The sequence below is a fragment of the Muscardinus avellanarius genome (assembly GCF_963383645.1).
Source record: "Muscardinus avellanarius genome assembly, chromosome: 19".
Taxonomy (NCBI): domain Eukaryota; kingdom Metazoa; phylum Chordata; class Mammalia; order Rodentia; family Gliridae; genus Muscardinus; species Muscardinus avellanarius.
The window spans coordinates 20,862,569-20,885,480 of NC_137805.1; the positions used below are offsets into that span (position 1 = coordinate 20,862,569).

Sequence of the window (22,912 nt, forward strand, 5' to 3'; positions counted from 1 at the left end):
CTGGCAGTGCACAGAAGACGGTCACTGAGGGAGCACGGGAGTGGTGCCCGGAATCATACAGAGCGGAGAGAGCCAATCCCAAAGGCCTACACACCATCTTGAGATGACAGAAATACGAGATACAGGGCAGATCTGGGGGCGGCAGGGCAAGGGCAGGTGGGCATGGCTACACGAGGTCTGGGGCAATCGTGGTCTTTGCGCCTCAATGTGACACTACACCACAGCTCTGTGAGATGTCATCACTGGAGGAAGCCAAGTAAAGGATAAGGGACCCCTCCCTGGGACTTCCCTCGATAACTGAGTCTACAAAAACAAACAAGCCAACATACAGTCATACCCTTCAAGGGAGCCCGACAGTCCAGGGACAATTACCTTTATGGTCCCCACTCGGTCTTCAAATGACTTGAAGGTGGCAGAGTTCCTTTAAAGAGAGAGGGAGGAGATGTTAGTGTGAAGAGCAACTAGGTGCCGGCTCCTGGAGGTGAAGGCCTCGGGGCTAGGGACATGTCTGGAGGATCATGACAGCATCCCAAGATCTCACTGTAAAATGTGACACACCTAAAAAGAGGTGGGCAACCCCTGCAGCAGAGTCCAACCAGAGTCACTGTGGGGCTCCTCGGGTCAGAACTGAGATCAGCCAAACCCACCAATCCTAGGTCATGCCCAGAGGTCACACAGGCAACTTGGCACACACCTCCCTGCTCTAAACAGGCACCCTTGGCTCTGCTGCACTGGGGCTGTAGGAAGTCCTGGAGTCCTCCCCACATATTCTCACAGTAGCCAAATGAAAGAAAAAGAGAAGACAGTTCTAGAACAGCAGAGGGGTGAGTTGGAAAAAAAAAAAAAAAACGCAGGCCAGCCCCTATCCTATCGGCCTTCACCCAACCAGATCCTCAAAAATGTTCCTGGTGAGGACTGGGCTCTGCTGAGTCCCACCGCACCTGAACCACCAGGCAGGGAGCGACACACCTTGCTTCTAGAGTTCCCAGTGCTCTGAGACCCAGGAGGCCTCCAAAGAGAGCCCACTGCAGTGGGGTCAGCATCCATGTTCTGCCTCTCCATCACTGCTGACCCCGTAAGCAACCAGGGCCAAGATGAGCGAAGTTCAGAACGGGGCCCAGGTTGGCAGAATGACCACCTCTGGCGGCCACAGGATAGGAAGTACACCGTGTGACTGGTGGGAGCTGCTCCAACCCCCCAGAGACGGAGACCCTGGAGAGACGAGGACGAACGGCGCACGTTACCTCATGGCTGGCATACTTATGGAGTGGCGGATGGAGGAGCTGCTGCTCGGAAGCATGGTGGGAGCAGAGAAGGAAGCGAGAGTCAGCACAGGGCACCAGGCTGGCGCACACAAACAGCATCTCGGGGACAGAAGCAGAGGTGGAGCAAACTCTGGCCTTCCACGGGAGGAGCCAGCCCAAGGCCTCCCTCCTCTGGCTCCACAGGCCCAAGACCAGCCAGCAGTGTGGCACTGCCACAGGAGAGCATTAGAACAGGGAAACTGTAAGGACACCTAGGCCTGGGTCTTTTTTTTTTTTTTGCAGTGCTGGGGATCAGAGCTAGGGCTCCACGCAGGCTACTCACTCCTCTTCTAGCTACATCCCCAACACTGAAGCCTAGGGCTTTGCAAAGTACTTGGTTCACACGGCCTTCAGATGGTGTCAGTGAAGTAATGATCTTTTGGCAAAAGAGAAACCCTCAGGACAAATTAAGTAAAAATCCATAAAAGCCACAGATTGTTCCATATTTGGCTGCAAACCTCCCAAGACCAGCCACAAGGATGTGGCACAGTGCACACAGTTAGACAGGCAGTGGACTCGGAGGAGGAGTATCTGCGGGCTCTCAGGTAATAAAAGGGACAAAGCTTAGCCAGGATTGCTTCTTAGGAAGGGAGGAAATAGGACCTGCATTTGCACGGATGGAGAACAAGCAAGAGGCTGGATCACCCTCCTACTGAAAAGGTTTCTTTCCAGAAATGAGCTCAGGTGCAGGAGCCAAGACCCACGCACTGAGAAGCCAGGTCAGCAACCCACTGCCCAGGGAGCAGGCAGCTGAGCCCGCCTAGGCGCGAGGCACTCAAGGGGCCCGCAGAGTGACAGAGAGGCCAGAGACACTGCCTGGACCACACCGCTGGCTGGGGCACACTGGAGGGCACGTCCATCACACCCTCATCCACCTCAGCCGCACTGCCCCCCAGGGCCCCACCAGAGACCGCCCTCCCTGTTCAGAGAGCAACCTTCCACAGGTGCCAGGGCCAATCTTACCTAAAGGAGTGTGAGAACGGATGAGCCCTGAAAGGCGGCAGCAGGAGAAAAGAAGGAAGGTAGCATTAGACAAGGAAGGTGGTACTGCCCAAGACCCTCTGCAGCTGGGCTGGGTATCTGCTCAGCTCCGGGCCAGGCAGGGCCAGTGTATGGACACTAGTGACTGCTACCCCGTGCTCACGCTGGCAGTGACAGCAAGACATGCCGCCTGGCCCGACGCCACAAAAGGCTCCCGAGTGCACAACTGGCACCATGGGCCCACAGCTCTGCCCCCTGGGCATGGCCACACGAACAAGATGCTCCTGTGTCCACACCTGTTTAGAGGCTAAAGGGAGAAGCCAGGGAGGGCCGAAATCAGGCATGCAACACGGTAGCCCCAGCAGTGGTGACTGCGCTGATGTGTCTCGGCAAGCCAGACAGCTAGAGCCCATAGCCCAGCAGCCCAACTTCTCCAAAGCTGAACAGGAATACAAGCACTTTGTAAGAAAACCTTAGCACCCTTAGTGCTGAACATTTCTGCTCTGAGATCCATCACCACAGAGGCCAAACTGGAAATGTGCATGTCCATTGGCAGCTGGTAGCATAAAGCAACACAGCCAGGCATTCCAAGGCTGGGCCCACCACCTCTAGCATGCTGGGAACCAAAAGGGAGGCACTCCCAACCCAGAACTGCTGAAGAGTAGGCTTACCACCCCGTGAATGGGAGAGGATCTGACCCTGAAGTAAACCAATTAAATCAATCTCTGACCTGGATCCAGTTCCCACTTCATCTTCCCTCGGGCCCCAAGGCATGCCAGAGGCCTCTTGGACCAAGCCTGCCCCAGCACAGCACTATCATGGATACCCTTAGAGCCAAGGATCAGGAAGGGCCCATCAGGAATTACCCACCCGTAAACTTATGTTCTCAGCCTCGTGGGCCGATTCTCTTTCTCAGGAAGCTCTACACTCTCTGCCTCCATCTCTAAACAAGGAGGCTGATGGTACTCAGCCTCAGAAATGGCATGTAACCACTTGGTGAGATGATGCGGATCTGCCATGGCTGCCCTGACGTCAGAGGTTACAGCACCTCCCCCTGCCCCAAGGAATAGTTCTCAGGAAAAAAGCACAGCTTTATTCCTTGTCAGAAAAAAAATAGCAGAGCCGGGCGTGGTGGCCCACGCTTGTAATCCCCGCGCTTAGGAGGCTGAGACAGGAGGATCGCACGGGTTCGAAGCCAGCCTCAGCTACATAGTGAGGCTTTCAGCAACTTAGTGAGACCCTGTTTCCAAATAAAATATAAAAAAAGGTCTGGGAGTATAGCCCAGAGGTAGAAAGCTTCTGGGTTCCACCCCCAGTACCACCAAAAAAAAAAAAAAAAAAAAAAAAAAGAAAGAAAGAAAAGGAGTAGCAGCCGGGCGTAGTGACGCACACTTGTCATCCCAGCATTTGGGAGGCTGAGACAGAAGGATTGCAGTTCGCAGACAGTCTCAGCAACTCAGTGAGACCCTGTTTCAAAATAAAGAATAAAAACTAGGGCTGGGGGTGTCGCTCAGAGGTAAAATGACCTGACCTGGGCTCCATCCCCAGTACAAGAAAGAAAGAAAGAAAGAAAGAAGAAAGAAAGAAAGAAAGAAAGAAAGAAAGAAAGAAAGAAAGAGAGGGAAGGAAGGAGGGAGGGAGGGAGGGAGGGAGGGAGGGGGAGGGGAGGGGAGGGGAGGGAAGGGGAGGGAAGGGGAGGGGAGAAAAAAGAAAGTGAAAAAATGGGATCACGTCCTCGTGCTTCCACAGAAAGACAGTCCACCTTTGTTTAGGTACTGGGGATTGAACCCAGGGGCGTTTTACCACTGAGCTACACCCCTAACACCCCCCCCCCTTTTAAAAAATATTTGAAACAGAGTCTTGCTGAATTGCTGAGCCAGCTTTGAACCTGTCTCTTGTCTAGCCTCTCAAGTACTAGGGTTACAGGCATGCACCTGGCTAGAAAGGCAGGCTGTCTAAAGAACAGCCCAATCAACACAGCCTGCACTGCTGCCATGGTATCAGCACCAGGGCTCTGCCCTCCCTTCCAATTTCCACCCAGGAAACAAACTCAAAAGGGAGTAAGAATACTTAAAATGAGCAAGCAGCCAAAAAGGGATGAATGCTCCTCACAGCAATGCAGCTCAGCAAGCTCTTCTATTGGAAGTGTCTAAGATGGACCATTTCAGAAAGAACAGGTGGTAGTTCTCCACTTTGGTACTGGGACAGCCTGCCTCACCTCCACAGCAATCCCTGGGAGCAAGGCCAGGCCACAAGTGCTCTGTGACCTGGGGCTGTCACCAGACTTACCACTGTGCAGCTGAGCCTGCAGGGTCACCCCAGGAGCTTAGTAGTGATCCAGCTAACCTACCCTGCTGCCAGATAGATCAGAGTTCCACCTCGGCCCCGTGTTGCTGTGGTGAACAAGCCTGCATGCATGGGCCACCATAAGGGCACCCAGCCACAGCTACTTGGAAGTGTGTCCAAAGCCCCAGTGTGGAGGTGCATAAAAGATACACACTGAACAGGGGTTGTGCAGCTTCTCCAAGGTTAGAAACTTTTTTTATTCTTTATTTTGAAACCGGGTCTCACTGAGTTGCAGAGGGCCTCACTAAGTAGCTGAGGCTGTCCCAGAACTGCGGTCCTCTGGTCTCAGCCTCCCAAATGCTGGGATTACAAGCGTGAGCCACCACACCCAGCTAGGGTTAGAAACTTTTAAAAATAAAACACTGAAGCCAGGTATGGTGGTGCACACTTATAATCCCAGCGCTTGGGAGGCTGAGACAGGAGGATCGCACAGGTTTGAAGCCAGCCTCAGCTACTTAGTGAGGCTCTCAGCAACTTAGTGAGACCCTGTTTCCAAGTAAAGTATAAAATAGGTCTGGGAGTATAGCCCAGAGGTAGAAAAGCCCCTGAGTTCCACCCCCCAGTACCAATAAATACATAAATAAATAAATAAATAAATAAATAAATAAATAAGAAAAAATAGGGCTGACAGTGTAGCTTGGAGATAAAATGTTCCCGGGTTCCATCCCCAATACTGCAAAAATAAATAAATAAATAATAAAATAAATAAAACATTGAAGGGGTAGATTACCTCAAACAAACAAAAACACAGGTGAGCCCAGCTCCAGGACAGAAGCCATCCCTTCTGCTCACCGGTGGTCTCTGGATGTGTGTGTGTGTCTTCGCCTCAAGTGCAGGGTGCAGAGCTGTCCAAGAGTGCTCCCCTCACCCCCAGGCAATCCCAGTTAACCCAAGCAGGCAGGGGGAAGCCGGCTCAACAGAGAAGCACACACTAAGTCCTACCGAGGCACTGGAAGGAAAGGGGTGAGGAGCCAACACATCTCAGAAACTCCGTGGAGAGATTCTCCACTGTGAGAACAGGAGTGAGTCCAGAAACCACCTGTCGCAGGTGTGGCTCAGTGTGTGAGGCCCTGGGCTTGATCCCCAGTACCATAACAATAAATAAGTAGACAGAAGAGAAACACTTCTCTTCTGATCAGGGATCTGTCAAGGGGCTAGAGAGGCATGTTCTTAAGTCCAGCAGTGAGGGACCTGGTCCTGGGCATGGGGCAGGGCAGGTGGAGCACACAGGGACTAAGCCAGGATGCTCTGATGCTCAGAGCCATCTGTCTGCGGCTCTCCTAACTATGAGGAAGGCCTTGCCCAAGCATACGTTCAGGAGGCAGGATACCAGGCTGCATGCCCAGACCCCAGGACCCAGTCCCCTCAACACCATGCTGTTATCAGAAGACACCAGTGAACATGGCCTGGGAGCCCAGAGTAAAGAGCCAGGGCCGGGGCTGCAAAGTGCCTGAGCCACCCTTACTCCCTGGCCCCTGCCCTGCTCACTGAGGCACCTGAGGGCCACAACGTTCCCACTGGCTCTGGGAAAGAACACTAAGAGGCCAAGCATCCTGGTCCCTACCTGGACTCTCTCTGAGCCCTGGACCAGGCAGACACCTGAAAACCAGTCCTAGAGACAGATGGCTCGTAGCCTGCCCAGACTGATAACCCATCCTAATCCCAAACCCCAGGCCACATCACTGCCTCTCGACAGAGCTCCAGGGAAAAGAACCCCCCCCCCCCACCCACAGCAGTCTCAAGCTTCAGAGGCTGCCCAGAGGACTAGTGTCTGTTGCTCTCATAAGAATACGAAAATGGTCAAAGGCAGAAAGCAGAAAACGAAGGAGTTCCAAGGGCGAACATGCTGACGGGTGCGGGCTGGAGTGGCCATCCCAGGCATATCCAAGCCCAGCTCCCCACAGATTTATAATTCCTCAACACTGCCCTAGTTAGGCCTCAGGGGTCTCACCTCATGTCTCCAAGCCTCCTGCTGATGGCAGAGCCCATGGTGGACAGGGCAGCAGACGTCTTCTGGCCTGCCTGTGAGAGTGTTTCCTGGGTCTTTTTGTAGCTGGGAAAAAGACATAGCAGTTAGAACAATCAAACAGCAAGGGCAGCCAAAACCCATCACCAAGTACACAAAGCCCCAGGGGAACACCCCAGGGAGAGGTGGGAAGGGCCTGGCAGGTGGCAGCACTCACTGCCTCGCATGGAGATGGAGCACCTGTCTGCACCCAAGCTCTCCCTGCTGCACTGCGGGCCTGCTTCTGAGCTGGGGCGCCACAACCTCCTGACCCTATGATGACACCTGACCTCTCACCTTCCCCTCCACCATTCCTAAGAATTGGCCACTCTCCTGCCTTCTCACAGTACCTCTGACTGCTTGGGAAACACCTGCCTATTACAGAGAAAACAGATGGAAGAGACTATGGGTCTGTTACACACCTGGGAGGGCAGTGCCAGAAAAGTCCCAAGCTCTGACCAACCAGCCAATGCAGGACCAAAGCTTCCCTTTCCTTTTCTCACATAAGACAGTCCCTAGAGAGAATGAAAGTCCAGCCGCACCTGCTGGGGAATCCACAGCCGACAGGCCCCAGAGGTGACCATCTCCAGAGAGAAGGCCACTAATCTTCCCAGTCTGCATGTCACTTCAGAGCACAGGATCATGCTGCGCTCCCTCAACTGTGCATGGGTAGGGCCTTGGCCCACAGCAAAGATGGCCACTCCCCCTCCTATCCCCCCTCCAGTGTCCACCACACATGGACACATCACACTGGGACACCAATGTGTAGCCCCAGCATTCGCAGGAAGGTGCAGGGTAGGCAGGCAAGGTGCTGAGGCTGCCCGGGATACTCTTGGGCCCAGCATGAGCGCCAGTGCTGAGGCTGTCAGATCTTGTCCAACAGCCACTGCAAACGCAAGGCCAATGCCCCTCGCCAAAGCCCAGAATCAAAACCTCCAGGCGCAGCTCCTCGAGGAAGAAGGCCAGGGAACTTGCGGCCAGCCAGGGATGGGGAGGCTTTTGAGGCTGCTGGCCTCACCCAGCCGGCATGGAGAGCTTCATCTACATGCCTGGCGAAGTGAGGGAGTAACTAAGAGCTGGGGCTGGGGCTGGCCTCTCAGGATGCAGGTTCCTCCATCCTGTGAGTGCTACTAGGACGCAGAGGGACAGCAAGGGCCTTTTGAGCTCCTGCTCCCACAGCGGACCCCTCCCCACAGGACCCTGCGAGAGTATCTGCTGCCCTCCAGCCACCTCCGAACAACGCCCACGAGGTAGTCTGGGGGGCTGCAAGCCAGGGCAGGGCAGACCTAGGACACACCATGCACCGGCTCCCCAGGAGGAGCTCTGCAGCGCCCAGGCCTTCCTCATGGTGCCTGCTGGCACCGGCCACACACAGCCATCTGCACGCTTTCTACCAAAGCATGGAAGCAAGATTCTCTGCACGCAACAGACTGCACTGAAACAAGAGTGTTTTTCATCAGACACCAGGTGCAAGGTAACTAAGGGCTGGCAAAATCCAGCTGCAGAAGTACAAGGTGAGAACATATCTTCAATCTTGCTTTCCCCTGAAAGTAAAATAGTCTAAAGTAGAAGTGTTGAGTGTGCAAGCAAGTCGAGTGGCACCAGGGATTGAACCCTACCTCAGCCCCACTTGGGCCAACTGGAAATACCAGCTCCCTGTAGAGCAACTAGTGCTAAGTCCCACACCCGAGTCATGCTGCTGTTGGAGGCAAAGATGGGAACAGGGGCTTGTCAGCTGGAACTCTCTTTAGCTTTCTGTCTGCTGTCACCTGCACCCAAAGAACTCAAAGTGGACCAGCTAAGCCAGGGTGGTGGCACAGGCCTGTATCCCAGTACTTGGGAGGTTGAGACCGGAGGATCGTGCAGGTTTGAAGCCAGCCTCTCTGGCTTACGAGACCCTGTTTCTAAATAAAAATATAAAAATAGGTCTGGGAGTGTAGCCCGGAGGTAGAAGGGTTTCCAGGAGCCCCAGTACCACCTAAATAAATAAATAAATAAATAAAAATAAAAAGACTCAAAAATAGGGCTGGGGGTGTAACTCAGAGGTCAAATGCCCCTGGGTTTCACCCCCGGTACCAAAAAAAAAAAAAAAAAAGATTAAAAATAGAGATGGGGGTATAGTCTGAAGGTAGAATGCCCCTGGTTCAATCCCCAGTACCAAAACAAAACACAAAGAGTCTCCCAAGACTACTTTTAGACTAAACCTGTACTGTGAGCCTGCCCAGTACACCCTGACTCACAGATGAAAACAGGGTCTCCACTCCAGGAACATCTGCTCACAGCAAAGTCACTGTCTACTGCAGCCCTAAAGACTGTCCACCAAAGCTAGGCATGGTGGTGCACACCTGCAACCTCAGTATTTGGGAGGCTGAGATAGGAGGACTGCAGGTTCAAGGCCAGCTTGGGAAACTCAGCAAGATCCTTGGCCATTTAGTGAGATCCTGTCTCAAAATAAAAACAAAAGGGGCTGGGGGCAGGGAGCTCAGAGGTAGAATGCCCCTGGGCTCAGTACCAAAAACAAAAACAAAAAAAGCCCACCAGTGCCCTTAGAATACTAGGGAACACACTGCTACAGCGTCCCAGCCCACGTGACACCAGTGGGCAAAGCCCACGAGCACAGCAAGCCTCCTGGTCCCCAGGCAACTTCAGGACAAACTCAGCAGCAACATCTCCTTCCAGCCCAAATGTGGAAGGAGCAATCATAACAGCACTTCTTAAACAAAAGACAGAGAGGTCCCACGGAGACTCTGTGTGGATAGTACCTCTGCCTCATTAAGAAACATCACAACCAGATGGAGCAGATAGAAGACATAGCAGCTCTAGTAAGGACCGCAAAACAGCAGAAATCACTCTGAACTACTGCTCTGCTAGACACACAAAGCTATCAGCGTGTGATTCATGCTCCGTTGACACTCCCTGTGACTAATAGGGCAGTACCTCCCAGACTTCATTGCAATACCAGCAGCCCCGCCCACCTGAGCTGCTCAGTACGTCTTAAGCTGCAAGATACCAAAACTAGATCTTGGTCTGTGGGAGAAGAGGACAAAAACTCACGATCAACAAAATCACACCCGGTAGTAGTGACCACTCTGGCCCCTGCCTAATGCCACGAAGCTTCTACAAGTGCTGCCAAGCCCAGCTGAGGCCGCTCTGCTCACACATCTGCCAGGCAGAGCAAAGGTCTAAGTGTGATCTGTTAGCTAAGTAGGTTTCTGTCATCTACTGTACTTTGTCCCATAGGAGTTTAATAGAAGGTTTTATTTGTACTCAGGAGGAGAAAAGTAGCCACCAAACGCTAAAATGTGTTTGGTGCCAAGTGTGCAGAGCCTCCCTACCCCAGGGAGTCAGGAGAGCAGAGGAAGGAGGTGCTGGCGGCAGAGGCACTCACAGGTCAGACTGGGTCACTTTCTCATTCCACTCTCCAAGTTTCTCAGAAGTTCTCACATAGCTAAAAACAGAAAAGTCTGTGGTGAATATTTAGAATGATTTAAACCAGGCTTCAAACTGCAGGTGAGACTCCAGGGAGACAGAAGGACAGCTGGCGGGAAGACAAGGCAGCCCCTGGTATTTTGCTGATAAAAGACTCCTGGGAATAGTACTGTTGCAGGGAGCCAGGGGGCAACACCCCACAGCTCCAAAATGTTCTGACAGTCACACCCTTTGGGACCTAAAACCTCCAACGTCCTTGGGTGGGGTTTCCACAGATGAGTCCCGTCATCAGAGGCCATGGCTCCTGGAAACATCCCATCTCCCACCTAAGGGACAAGCTGAGTCAGAGGAGCCACAGGCCACACCCATTGCAAAAGGCAGCACTTCCCAAATTCAGAGACCCAAGTCACATGTGGGTCAAAGGTCCTGGGCTGTGACCATGTGATGCTTAGAAGATTCTTGTCCATTTCAGCAGACCCAGAAAAGTCATTCTCCTTAAAGACCTCAGGTATTCTCCAATCTGGACCCTAAACCACCTCGTCTTGTCAATTTCTGCTTGGACAACTGGTGTGTTCATTTACCTTTTCAAACATATGTAGACTCAATAAACCCAGGTAGAGTCCCTAAGCCAGGAGCCTAAGGCCTTTCGTTAGTAAAGCTCTGTGCCCACAAGACGTCTCGTCCACCAAACTCACACTCTCCCTCCACCTGCGAGGCAGGGGCTCGTCCCTGGTGAGCATGCTCCCTGACCAATGGGGGGTCCCCAGCATGGGCTGGTACCTACGCATTCGAGACCTGCACATCATGCCAGCTCCTGGACAGGTTCTGCTTTAGCCCCCCCAAGGCAGAGAGGCCCAGCCTCCTTTTCAGCTCTCCACAGTGCCTCTCCTTGGCTGCCAGGACCTGGCGTAGAGTGACAATTTCTTCTTCCACCTGAAAAGCATGAAGTTGCCATGATAGGCCATCATCACTTCAGGAAGCAACCAACATCACCCAGGCTGCAATTGAGTTTTGCAGAGTTATGTAAGAACTTTCCACTTACAAAAACACAGCCCACCTCAGGACTAGGGTACAGCAGCAGCTATTGCTTTTACCTGACCCAGCACCCCAATTTCTGGAGAACTGTCGATCCCCCCCCAAGCCCAAGGTTCTGATTGGGTTGGCAACACTGTCCCACAAGGGCAGTTGTAAGGACTGTCTCAGGATGACAGGTGAGGCCTCTCAGAGTTCTATGGAACTGGAATGGGTATTAGGAGAGAAGCCCCTTTGCCCCTGGGCTCAAAGTGTGAGCTTAGATTTAGCAGCTAAAACTACTGGCAATCCGGCCCCGATGGCACTCCATATGAAAGTTCTCTATGCAGTGAGAAGGGAGCAGAGCTGATATAGACAGATGGACAGAGACCCAAGGGACAGAGAAACTGCCCTCGTGACAGCATATGTGCTTGAGGTCAGCTCCAGGCTCAGCAAAGCCAACTGCACAAGCCAACAAGCAATTCTCTTGGTGCTGCAGACACTTTGGGGTAAGTAACAAAAAGATTCCTAATAATAAAGACTTGAACCTCCTCAGGTCCTAATGTTTTTTTCTTTTTCTTGCAGTCCTGAGGATTAAAACCACAGCCATTCTGCTTTTGAGTTACACCCCCAGCCCTACTTTTTATTCTTTTATTTTGAAACAGGGTCTCACTGAGTTGTGCAGGGCCTCACCAAGTAACTGAGGATGCAGTGAAACTGTGATCCTCCTGTCAAGTACTGGGATTACAAACGTGCACCACCACACCCGGCTTAGGTCTTAATTTTTTTTTTTTTTTTTTTTTTTTTGGTGGTACTGGGCATTCTTCCTCTGAACTATACCCCCAGCCCTATTTTTTATTCTTTATTTGGAAACAGGGTCTTACTGAGTTGCAAAGAGCATCACTAAGTAGCTGAGGCTGGCTGTGAACCCAGATCCTCCTGTCTCAGCCTCCCAGATGCTGGGATTACAAGCATACACCACTACGCCTGGCTAGGTCTTAATTTTTTTGGGTGGTACTGGGGGTGGAACCCAGGGGCTTTTCTACCTCCGGGCTATACTCCCAGACCTATTTTATACTTTACTTGGAAACAGGGTCTCACTAAGTTGCTCAGAGTCTCACTGAGTAGCTGAGGCTGGCTTTGAACCTGTGCGATCCTCCTGTCTCAGCCTCCCAAGTGCTGGGATTACAAGCGTGCGCCACCACGCCCAGCGGTCTTTTTAAAAAAGTACTATTTTTTGGTACTGGAGATTGAACCAAGCTACACCCCCAGATACCTCCAAGCTACACCCCCAGCCTTATTTCAGTTCTTTATTTGTAAACAGGGTCTCACTAGGTTTCTGAAAGTCCCTTTGTTGCTGAGGCTGGCTTTGAACCTGGGATCCTCCTGTCTCAGCCTCCAAGGCACAAGGATTACAAGCATGCACCTCCACACCTGGCAAAAAGTTACTTCTTTATTTTTTGGTGGTATTAGGAGTTAAATAAACCCAGGGGCATTCTATCTCCAAACTACATGACCAGCCCTATTTTTTATTCTTTACTTTGAAACAGGGTCTCACTAAGTTAAGGAGGACCTTACTAAGTAGCTGAGGCTGGCCACAAACCTGTGATTCTCCTGTCTCAGCCTCCCAAGTACTGGAATTACAAGCATGTCCTTTGAAGCTTTCCTGCTATAAGATGAGTTCCTCATTTCATATTTTCAGTTCCTGCATAAGTAGTGCTTTTTATTTTTTGTGGTACTGGGGATGGAACCTCCAAGCTATATCCCCAGCCCTATTTTTAATTCTTTATTTTGAAACAAGGTTTCACTGAGTTTCAAAGGGCCTCACTAAGTAGTAGATGGGGCTGTCTGTGAACCCAGATCCTCTTGTCTCAGCCTTCTGAATGCTGGGAAATAAGTAGTTATTCTTATTTTTTATTTTTATTTTTTGTGGCACTGGGGGTGGAACCCAGGAGCTTTTCTATTTTATACTTTATTTGGAAACAGGGTCTCACTAAGTTGCTGAGAGCCTTACTAAGTAGCTGAGGCTGGCTTCAAACCTATGCGATCCTCCTGTCTCAGCCTCCCAAGTCCTGAGATTACAAGCGTGTGCCACCACGACCAGCTTTAAAGCATTTATTCTTTTAAAAAAATTCCATTTCAGCCGGGTGTGGTGGCACACACTTGTTATCCCCGCGCTTGGGAGGCTGAGACAGGAGGATCACGCAGGTTCGAAGCCAGCCTCAGCTGGTTTAAGAGACCCTGTTTCCAAATAAAACATAAAATAGGTCTGGGAGTGTAGCCCAGAGGTAAAAGGCCCCTGGGTTCCATCCCCAGTGCCACCAAAAAAAAAATTATATTTCAAGCCAGCATGGTGGAGCACGCTTGAAATCCCAGCATTTGGGAGGCTGAGACAGGAGGATCAGAGACAGCCTCAGCTACTTAGTAAGGCCCTTTGCAACACAGTGAGACTCTGTTTCAGAATAAAGAATAAAGCTGGGCATGGTGGAATAAAAAATAGGGCTGGGGAAAGCTGGGCATGGTGGTGCAAGCTTGTAATCCCAGCATTTGAGAGGCTCAGATAGGAGGATCGTGGTTCTGGACAGCCTCAGCTACTTAGTGAGGTCCCTTTGCAATTCAGTGAGACCCTGTTTCAAAATAAAGAATTAAGCTGGACGTGGTGGCGCATGCTTGTAATCCCCGTGCTTGGGAGGCGGAGACAAGAGGATAGCGCAGGTTCGAAGCCAGCCTCTCTGGCTTACAAGACCCTGTTTCCAAATAAAATATAAAATATGTCTGGGCGTGTAGCCCGGAGGTAGAAGGGTTCCATCCCCAGTACCACCAAAAATAAATAAATAAATAAAAAGAATAAAAAAATAGGGCTGAGAGTGTAGCTTGGAGGTAGAATGCCCCTGGGTTCCATCCCCTATACCAATAAATAAATAAATAAATAAATAAATAAATAAATACATACATACATACATACATACATACATACATACATAAGGCTGGGGTATAGCTCAGATCTTGGAGCCTCAGATGTAGAAAGCCCATGGGTTCTTTCCCCAGCAACGAACCAACACACACACACACACACACACACACACACACACACACACACACACAGAGTCAGGCACAGTGACACAGACAGAAGAATGTCAAGTTTGAGGCTGGCCTAGGCAACTCAGTAAGACCCTGTCTCAAAACAGAAAACAAAAAGGGCTATGGGAAGGTGGAGCACTTGTGGGTTCAATCCTCAGTAGCACTGAGAAAAAAAAAGAAAGAAAAAGAAAAGGAAAAAAGGAAACTGTTAGGGGATAATTCCAACAGAGAAGACTCCAGCAGATAGCTCAAAGGAACCATACCTCCATGGTCTTCTCCTCCTGGAGCACCTACCAAGTACCAGGCAGGAGTGGGATAAGATTAGCCATGCCTCCACTACCACGTGGCCCTGAGCCCACTCCATGGAGCTGTGCACACAAAAAAAGCCACAGTGGCACATTCCTATAATACCAGCACTTGGGAGGCCGAGACAGGAGGATCAGAGCTTCACAGCTTCCAAGCCAGCCTCAGCAACTTAGGGACACTCTCAGCAACTTAGCAAACCATCTCCAGTTCAAAACTAAAAAGGGTGGGGGTGAGCCAGACATGGTGGCACACACCTGTAATCCCAGTATTCTGGAAGCTGAGACAGGATTACAGGTTTGAAGCCAGCCTCAGTAATGTAGCGAGGCTCTCAGAAACCTAGTGAGACCCTGTTTAAAAAATAAATAAATGCGTCAGGCGTGGTAGCGCACGCTTGTAATCCCCGCGCTTGAGAGGCAGAGACAGGAGGATCGCGCAGGTTCGAAACCAGCCGCACACGCTGACTTAGGAGACCCTGTTTCCAAATTTAAAAAATGTAAAAAATAGGTCTGGAAGTGTAGCCCGGAGGTAGAAGGGCTTCCAGGAACCCCAGTACCACCAAAAAAATAAAAAAAATAAAAAATAAAATAAATAAATGCTGGGCATGGTGGCGCACGCTTGTAATCCCAGCATTTGGGAGGCTGAGACTGGGGGATCACAGTTCGCGGACAGCCTCAGTTACTTAGTAAGGCCCTTCGCAACTTAGTGAGACCCTGTTTCAAAATAAAAAATAAAAAAAAATAGGGCAGGGGATGTAGCTTGGAGGTCAAATGCCCCTGAGCTCCATCCCCAGACCCACAATAAATAAATAAATAAATAAATAAATAAATAAATAAATAGGGCTGGGGTGTAACTCAGAGATAGAATGCCCCTGGGTTCAATCCCCAGCACCTAAAAAAAGATGGGGGGGGGCCTCTGTAATGGGTAGGAACACAAAGCAGGTCAGTGACCCCCAGGGCAGTCCCTCCAGAGCAGAGGCAGTGTTTTCACCCCTCATTAACCCCATAGGGCCTTAACTCATGGACACTCAGGACAGACAGCCATCACAGCACCTTGGCAAGCTCAGCCCTGAGCTCCTCCTCCTCCGCCTCTGTCAGACCCTCAACCGCAGGAGTCTGGGCAGCCACACCTGGGTCAACAGGGACATCAGTCATGAAGTCAGACAGCAGACCTTTGTTAGGAGAATTCAGGTTGATATCTGCCAGAGACAAAACGAGGTCAGAAAGTGTCAAGTAAATTATCAGGAAGTAAATAAGGAGAAGGTCTCCACCAGGAAGGAAGGAAGGGTGGAAGTACAGGTGACCAGGGAGAGAGGGAGACCATGGAGGCCAGCAAGCCTCCTGTGAAAGGCCTATGAAGATAGTTTGCGCATTAGATGGAGAGCAGCTACCTCTCAGGTCATCAGATGCGAACCCCTTACTGCCTGTGTTGGGGGCACTAGAAACGCTGGCCACAACAGCCAAGTCCTTACGTTGGTTTCCCTGTAAGAATATTAACTTCCCAGGCATGAAATGCTCACCACAATCAGAGTTGCCAAATATAATAGAACTTCTGCTCTTCAGAACAAAGAAGTTAATATGACCCTAAACACAAGGAGCATTGCTTTCCACTCACCTTGTCTGCCAGGAACCCGCTAACAGTATATATACAGAACATGTGCTGGTAATCAAGCTAATCAAGCCCCTGCAAGAAGTCAGCAAAACGAAGATCCCCTTTAAGCCCATCCTTGACCCACACAGCCAAGAGCCTGCCAGCACGTGCAGAGGTAAGAGGTACACTGCGCAGCACTTCTGTCACCCCAACGCAGGTTCAAATTCCTGTACTCTTGTTCACATTAAGTGCATCTTACTGCCTGCACTGAAACCCAGAAGGTACATTAGAAAGAAATTTTACTTCAGTTCTTTACAACTCCAAACACATGACTATTGTTTAGTACCTCTACACAAACAGCATTGAAAATACCTTCATAAACCAGGCGTGGGGGCGCACGCTTGTCATCCCAGCATTTGGGAGGCTGAGACCAGAGGATCGCGGTTCACAGACAGCCTCAGCTAGTGAGGCCCTCTGCAACTCAGTGAGACCTGGCTTCAAAATAAATAAAAATAGGGCAGGGGGTATAGCTCGGAGGTTGAATGCCCCTGGGGTTCCATCCCCAGACCCGCAAAAAAAATAAAAAACTACTTTTTTTTTCCAGTACTAGGGATTGAACCCAGGGGCAGTCTACCTGCGAGCTACACCCCCCCCCAGCTCCATTTTTTTTTATTTTGAAACAGGGTCTCACTAAGTTGCAGAGGGCCTCACTAAGTCACTGAAGCTGACTGCGAACCTGTGATGCTCCTGTCTCGGCCTCGTAAGTACTGAGATTAAGCGTGTGTCACCATGCCCAGCTAAAAACACCTTCCCTCTTAACCGGCACTTTTTGTGAATAATGGAGTTTACAGTGGTAAGATATGTTCCAGAGTAAGCTAAAATAAAGGCGTGAAGACTGGAAAGAAACCAAGGTATCATTCTCAAGCGTTTTATGTTATTCGTGTGTGTGTGTGTTACTGGGGATTGAACCCTATAAGTTCATTCTACCTCTAAGCTACACCCCCAGCCCTTTCTTTAATTTCTTGTTTGTTAATAGGGTCTCACTAGCTTGCTTACTCTATGTTGCTGAGGCTGTCCTCAAACCTGCAATCCTCCTGTCTCAGGCTCCCAAATACTGTGATTACAGGCATGTGCCACTGCAAAAAAAAAAAGCCTTTATTCTCATTTTATTTCCTTGTGGTACTGAAGATTAAACCCAGGGCCTTGCACATACTAAGCAAGTGTTCTCTATTACCAACCCTCTATTGGTCTTGTGATCAGAATCTAGTGCTCGTCGTGCTTCCTTGAATTACAGATAAAAGTAATACAAACAAACCTCCTGAGTTTATCAAGGCAAGACACTGATACTGGACCATTTTGTATACAGCTATCAAGACACTGGCATAAAACTACTTTCACAAAGTATCAGAACCCAGGAAAATCATGCTTAATTAGTATGTTGATACAGGCCCAACACTGAGGAAGCTTCCTGAACTTACCCAGTGCACTTAAGTCAATGTGGGAATTCAGCATTTCCTTCCTAGAGCCCCAAGGCTGACGACGGACTTGTACCACCATCTCAAGACTTTAATCTCCTAGGCTCAACTCAGTGGCCACCTCATACTAGCACTGGGCATCTGTTCTGGGAAAAGGCCTGGAGTGCAGGGTGTGCCGTAATTCACTCTGGCCGCCTCCCCAGGAAACCACCCCTCTCCAGGGGCGTGTGCGGAGCGCCAGGGCAGGCTCGGCCCCGCTCCCCTGCCAGGAGCCGCCCCTGACGCTTGGGCTGGCTCAGGGGCCGGCGGTGCCCCCGAGGGGCCTGCGCAGGGATGGAGGGCAGCCCAGCCTGGCGGCAGGGAGCGAGCGGCCCAGTAAGAGCAAGACCCAACTCTGGGGAAAGGAAAAGGCGTCGGGGAACGAGACCTCGCGGTGCCGGGGAGGCCGAGGGCTGCTGGAGCCGCCGAGGAGCACACGCAGCCCCAGTGAGCCTCGAGGTCAGGCCGCGGGGCTGCGCGCAGGCGGAGGGGACGGGGCGCCAGACGCCGCCCGAGAGTGGCGGAGCGCGGGGCGCTCGGGCCGGTCTGCAGCGGAGGCGCCGGGCCCAGCGGGTACCTTGGCCGGCGGAGTCCATATTCAGGAGGCGGCCGGGCGGCAGCCGGGGTCGGGGCCGGGGTCGCGGGCGCTACAGTAACCGCGCGGGCGGCTCGGGGAGTAGCCGGCCTAGTACACACGAGCCAGCGGAAGTGCCGGGCCGCCGCGGCACCACGTAATAAGCTCTGCGCCGGACCACTTCCGCCCAGGCACTAGCCCCGCCTTCCTCCCGCCTCCACGGCCAGCATCCAATGAGACCATTCCTTGGCCCTTAGACGGCTTATTCATTCCAACCCGATAGGCCCGAGCTGCTGGAGAAGCAGAAAGCGGACCCTGGGAAAATCCCTCCCAGGTTGGATCCACCAGCGAGACTCACAGGTAGAACGGCCAGAGTCGTCCGAGCTCAGGGGAGGTGGGAAATGGGAGGACCATCCAACGTAGCCCTGGGAAATTTGGGAATGGCAGCCGCGGAGCTCTTGGGCGTGTCTGCGGCTGCCTAGGACCTCCCCAGGCGCGCACCTTGGTGGGTTAGATCCGAGGGAATCTAAGACCCGACCCCTAACTTTGAGAGTCAACCTCTCCCCGTCTACCCCCCGTGTCGTCCTTTGGGGGGATTTTTTGTTGTTTGGGGTCGCTCAGAAAAAGATGAGACCGCGATTTGTCCTCAGCCCCGCAAGCGCTGCTGCCCTCAAGCTCTGTAACCGGACTCCTAGCCCAGCGCGTCTGCGCACCTGCCTCCACGCCCTGTAGCCACCCAGATTTTTTCACCCACAGCACCCATTGATTCCACACTGATGCCCTCCCCCACTTTGCAGATAAGACGACTGAGGCTAAAATAACTTACCCAGAGTCACTCTGTGGAGGGGCTATGGAGATTCCGGAAGACCCTGGGACAAGATCCTGCCTGACTTCAAAGGGGAGGGGCGTGGCCACCAGCCTACAAGTACCACAACGGCCTTTCTTTGCCCCCTACTGGCTCCTGGAAGAAAATCTTTACGTAGTATTCACACCTTTTCTGATCAGATAGTCCTGGACTACACTATCCCCTTCCAAAGGGCCATTGCGGGTACTATCCCTGAGGCCTAGAAGCTGTTCCCAGAGCCCCTTTCTTCCCCTGGCTGCCCTCCTCACTTACATGGGCCTAGGTGCTTTATTCATATTGCCACACCCTACTCTGGGGCACCCAGTGATATGTCTTCCCACTTGTCAAAACTGGGGGCAGCCAATAGTCCCTACTTCATGAAGTGACTGTATTACATGTGGTAGTGAACAGAAACCTTTTTATATTCTGTGTTGCATGCCTGAGCCATGAGCCTGGCCCAAGAGAGTGCCCAGCAACGAGCGGTGAGTGCAAGTGTCTCTAGGCCCAGTGATGCCCTGTATACTGTCCAAGTCTACAGTCCCTCTGTGAATTGGCCCCATAGGATGTGGTGGAGGTGGGAAGCCAGGCGTGGTGGACACGCTTGTAATCCTAGTACTTGGGAGGCTGAGACAGGAGGGTCCCAGATTCAGGCCAGCCTCAGCAATTTAGCAAGGCCCCCCCCTCAATTTAGTGAGACCCTGTTTCAAAATAAACAATAAAAAATAGGAAGCTGGGCGTGGTGGCGCACACTTGTAATCCCAGTACTTGAGAGGCTGAGACAGCAGAATTGCAGGTTTGTGGACAGCCTCAGCTGCTTAGTGAAGCCTTTTGCAACTTAATGAGACCTTGTTTCCAAATAAAAAATAGGGCTGGGGGGGGTGTATCTCAGAGGTAGAATGCCAGTAGCACCAAAACAACAAAAACAAAAGCCGGGCGTAGTGGCGCACCCTTGTAATCCCCGCGCTTGGGAGGCTGAGACAGGAGGATCACACAGGTTCGAAGCCAGCCTCACCTACTTAGTGAGGCTCTCAGCAACTTAGTGAGACCCTGTTTCCAAATAAAGTATAAAAAAAGGTCTGGGAGTATAGCCCAGAGGTAGAAAGCCTCTGGGTTCCACCCCCAGTACCACCAAAAAATAAATAAATAAATAAAACGTGATGGAGGTGGAAAGAGGGACCTGCAAAGCAGCTAGGAGTGTTCACCTGCCACGGCTTGTGCTGTAGCTCTACAGTGCCCGTGTCCAGCTAGGGACAGCTTGCACCTTTGAACGCTCCGTGGCATCCTCTTCTCAGGCACTGTCCTGGCCCCTAGGCCAGGGGCAGGGTACCCCCCGAGACCCCACAGCCGGTTTCTGGCAGTGATGAGGCACCATGACACAGCGTTGCCATGAACTGGGTCAGGTTCATCTTTGCGTTCCCTTTGGCCACTGCCCACAGGTGTCCATAGGGGTGTGCGGAGGACAAGCTTGGGAGGAGGGAGGGCGCGTGGAGGAACAGAGGAAAGGTCTGAATGCATACCGAAGGACCAGCACAGCTGAACACACTGCCCGCCCTCCCCCAGACACCAGGCCAGGACCCCTGCAGGGCCAGCTTTCTTGTTGGGGATGCAGGAGGGGAAGGGACCGGGGCCTAGAGGGTGTGCAACACCCAAATGCCCCAGCCACAGCGGGTTGAGCTACAGCCCCCAGGGCAACTGGAAGTCCTTGGGCTTCAGTGGGCTGCAGTGAGTCGCCTCCACGTTCTTGAGGTGCTTGCGTGCCAGGAACAGTGCAAGCTGACGGCGCCTCCGCGAGCTCAGACCCTGGCCCACCGGCCACGGGAAGGTGGGCCCGTGGGGCGCCAGGGCCTTGTCCTCCAGCTCCTCCTCGCGGTGCTCACTGTAGGAGCGCAGCACCGCCAAGCACCACTGGTCGTCCACGCGGTAGCGCGTGTAGAAAGCGGCCTCCTGCGTCAGGCTGCTGGCGCGCAGCCAGCGGGTCACCACGGCCCGGCCCTCGCGCGACATCACGGCCGGGTAGCGGTGCTGCAGCAGGCGCAGGAGCAGCTCGTTGCCACGGTTGCCGTCCACCTTCCTGCGGGGCCGGCTGGGCAGGTGGCTCGAGGTGCTCACCACTTTGTCCCGCGTGCGCCGCAGCAGGAGCACGGGCCCGGGGTAGCGGCACAGCTGCTCGGCGACGTTGAGGTTGAAGTGCTCCCGCACGGTGCGCACCACCAGCCCCTTCCAGCTCTGGGGCATGACCTTCAGCGCGAGGGGCACCAGGTCGTCGAAGGTGGCGTCCAGCACCAGTGCGCCCAGCTCCGGGTAGGTCATGGTGGCCCAGGTGGCGGTGAAGCCCCCGATCGACCAGCCGTAGACCACCACGTGCGCGGGCGGGAAGCAGAGGCGGTGCAGCGCGTACTTGACCACCACGTCCATGGCGTTGGCGTCGTGCTGAGGGAACGGGGCGCCCGTGCTGCCCCCGAAGCCCGGGTGGTTCCAACCCAGGACGGAGTAGCCGGCCTCCAGCGGCGCCGACAGGCAGCCCATCTCGTAGAAGCCCGCGTTGCCCTCGCAGCAGATGACCAGGCGCAGGCCCTGGCCTTGGCTCCCGGGGTTCTGGCGGCGATCCATGAACATGGTGTCGATCTCATTGCCGTCGCAGGCCACCAGCTTGGCACGCCGGCCGTGGTAACGCTCCACCAGGCGCTCCTGGCCCAGCTGCAGCAGCGGCAGCAGAGCCCGCGTCATCAGGAACATGGAGCCCGGGTACACCAGCCAGCGGCCGAGAGAGTGGGCCAGCGTGTAGCTGGCCAGCTGCCCCGGCAGCTCGCGGATCTGCTGCAGAAGGCACTGCGTCTGGCTCCCAGCCGTGTGCGACGGTCGGCCCGACGCGTCCCCGCCCCGGGCGGCGTCCCGCAGCAGCCACACGCCCGCGGCCGCGGCGGCGCAGGTCAGCGCGCGGTGGCCACTCCTGGCTCCGCCGGCGGCGCGCACGTCATCCCAGCGAAAGTCCACGGGCCAGCTGCGGAAGTTGTAGGTGTAGTTGGCGGTCAGGTAGATCTTAAACACGTGCACCAACGCCTTCACGAAGCAGATGACACACATTGGCTCGGAGGCTCCACGCTGGCCCCAAGCCCAGTTGGAGGGCTGGGGGCAGAGGGAGGCCCAAGCCCGGACCCGCGGGCGGCGGCGGCTCTGTGCAGAGCAGTCTTGGGGCGTGTCTCCGCCTCCCTCCTCCGGGTGGGCCCTAATGGCCTTTATGACCTGGGCCTTCCAGAGCCAAAGGGGGCCGCATCCGCCTTTGTGAGTCACGGTTGCTGGGGGAGAGGCGATGGACGCATGAGGGTTCCCCAGTATGGTGGACCTCAAGTTCTGCCCTGACGTGCAGGCCTAGAACCCTGTGGCAGCCACGCCCTCGGCGGCCTAGTACCTGGAGTCGCTCACAGCCGTGCCTTCTGGACTGAAGATGGGCAGCCAGAGACACCAGACCTACCTAGGATGCCACGACCTACCTAGGAAGAAAGCAGAGTTTCCCACGCCTCGCCACCATTGCCGGGGGCAGTCCAGCCTGGGGTCCACTGGTTTCCATCTCCCCACAGCTCCAGGGTCTTGCCGGGCAGAGGCAGTGCCTGCTTTGGCCTGCACGCTCTCCTGGAAGGCTGGAAAGCCCCTTTGCCACCTTTTCTGGATCCTCTTTCTGTTGGAGCTGGCAGCAGCGATGGCCTTCTCCAGGTGGGTCCTGCCTGGCTGGGGTTCCTCTTTTGCAGCCCCTGGTTAGCTTCCCTCTTCCCCTCAAACCTCCCACAGCTCTACCTTCCTCTTTTCTAGAAGATTCTGGTGGGTTCCCCTTTTTTTCCTCTATTGGAGAGCCCACCTGAAAGTCAAGGGACAGGATATAGCTCCAGGAACTCGTTTAACAAGTTCCCCAACATGAAACAAAGATGCTAAAAC

At 53.2% G+C, this 22,912-nt stretch overlaps 2 protein-coding genes across 3 annotated transcripts; both read right to left on the reverse strand.

Annotated features, from left to right (window-relative positions):
- Positions 1–394: 394 nt before the first annotated feature.
- On the reverse strand, positions 395–15,653 carry TPD52L2 (TPD52 like 2; the record flags this gene model as incomplete). 2 transcript variants are annotated; one of them, XM_080716752.1, is made up of 4 exons in its annotated part: positions 15,513–15,653; positions 6,583–6,684; positions 1,245–1,286; positions 395–421 (listed from the first exon to the last, which is right to left on the reverse strand). In XM_080716752.1, the coding sequence occupies exons 1-4, from the start codon at positions 15,612–15,614 to the stop codon at positions 395–397; spliced, it is 273 nt and encodes a 90-aa protein (XP_080572878.1). In that variant the 5' UTR covers positions 15,615–15,653. The 2 variants fall into 2 exon arrangements, with proteins under 2 accessions (XP_080572878.1, XP_080572879.1); XM_080716753.1 differs by lacking the exon at positions 1,245–1,286.
- Positions 15,654–20,656: 5,003 nt separating this feature from the next.
- Positions 20,657–22,066, reverse strand: ABHD16B (abhydrolase domain containing 16B; the record flags this gene model as incomplete). Its single annotated transcript, XM_080716844.1, has 1 exon — positions 20,657–22,066. The coding sequence occupies one exon, from the start codon at positions 22,064–22,066 to the stop codon at positions 20,657–20,659; it is 1,410 nt and encodes a 469-aa protein (XP_080572970.1).
- Positions 22,067–22,912: the final 846 nt, after the last annotated feature.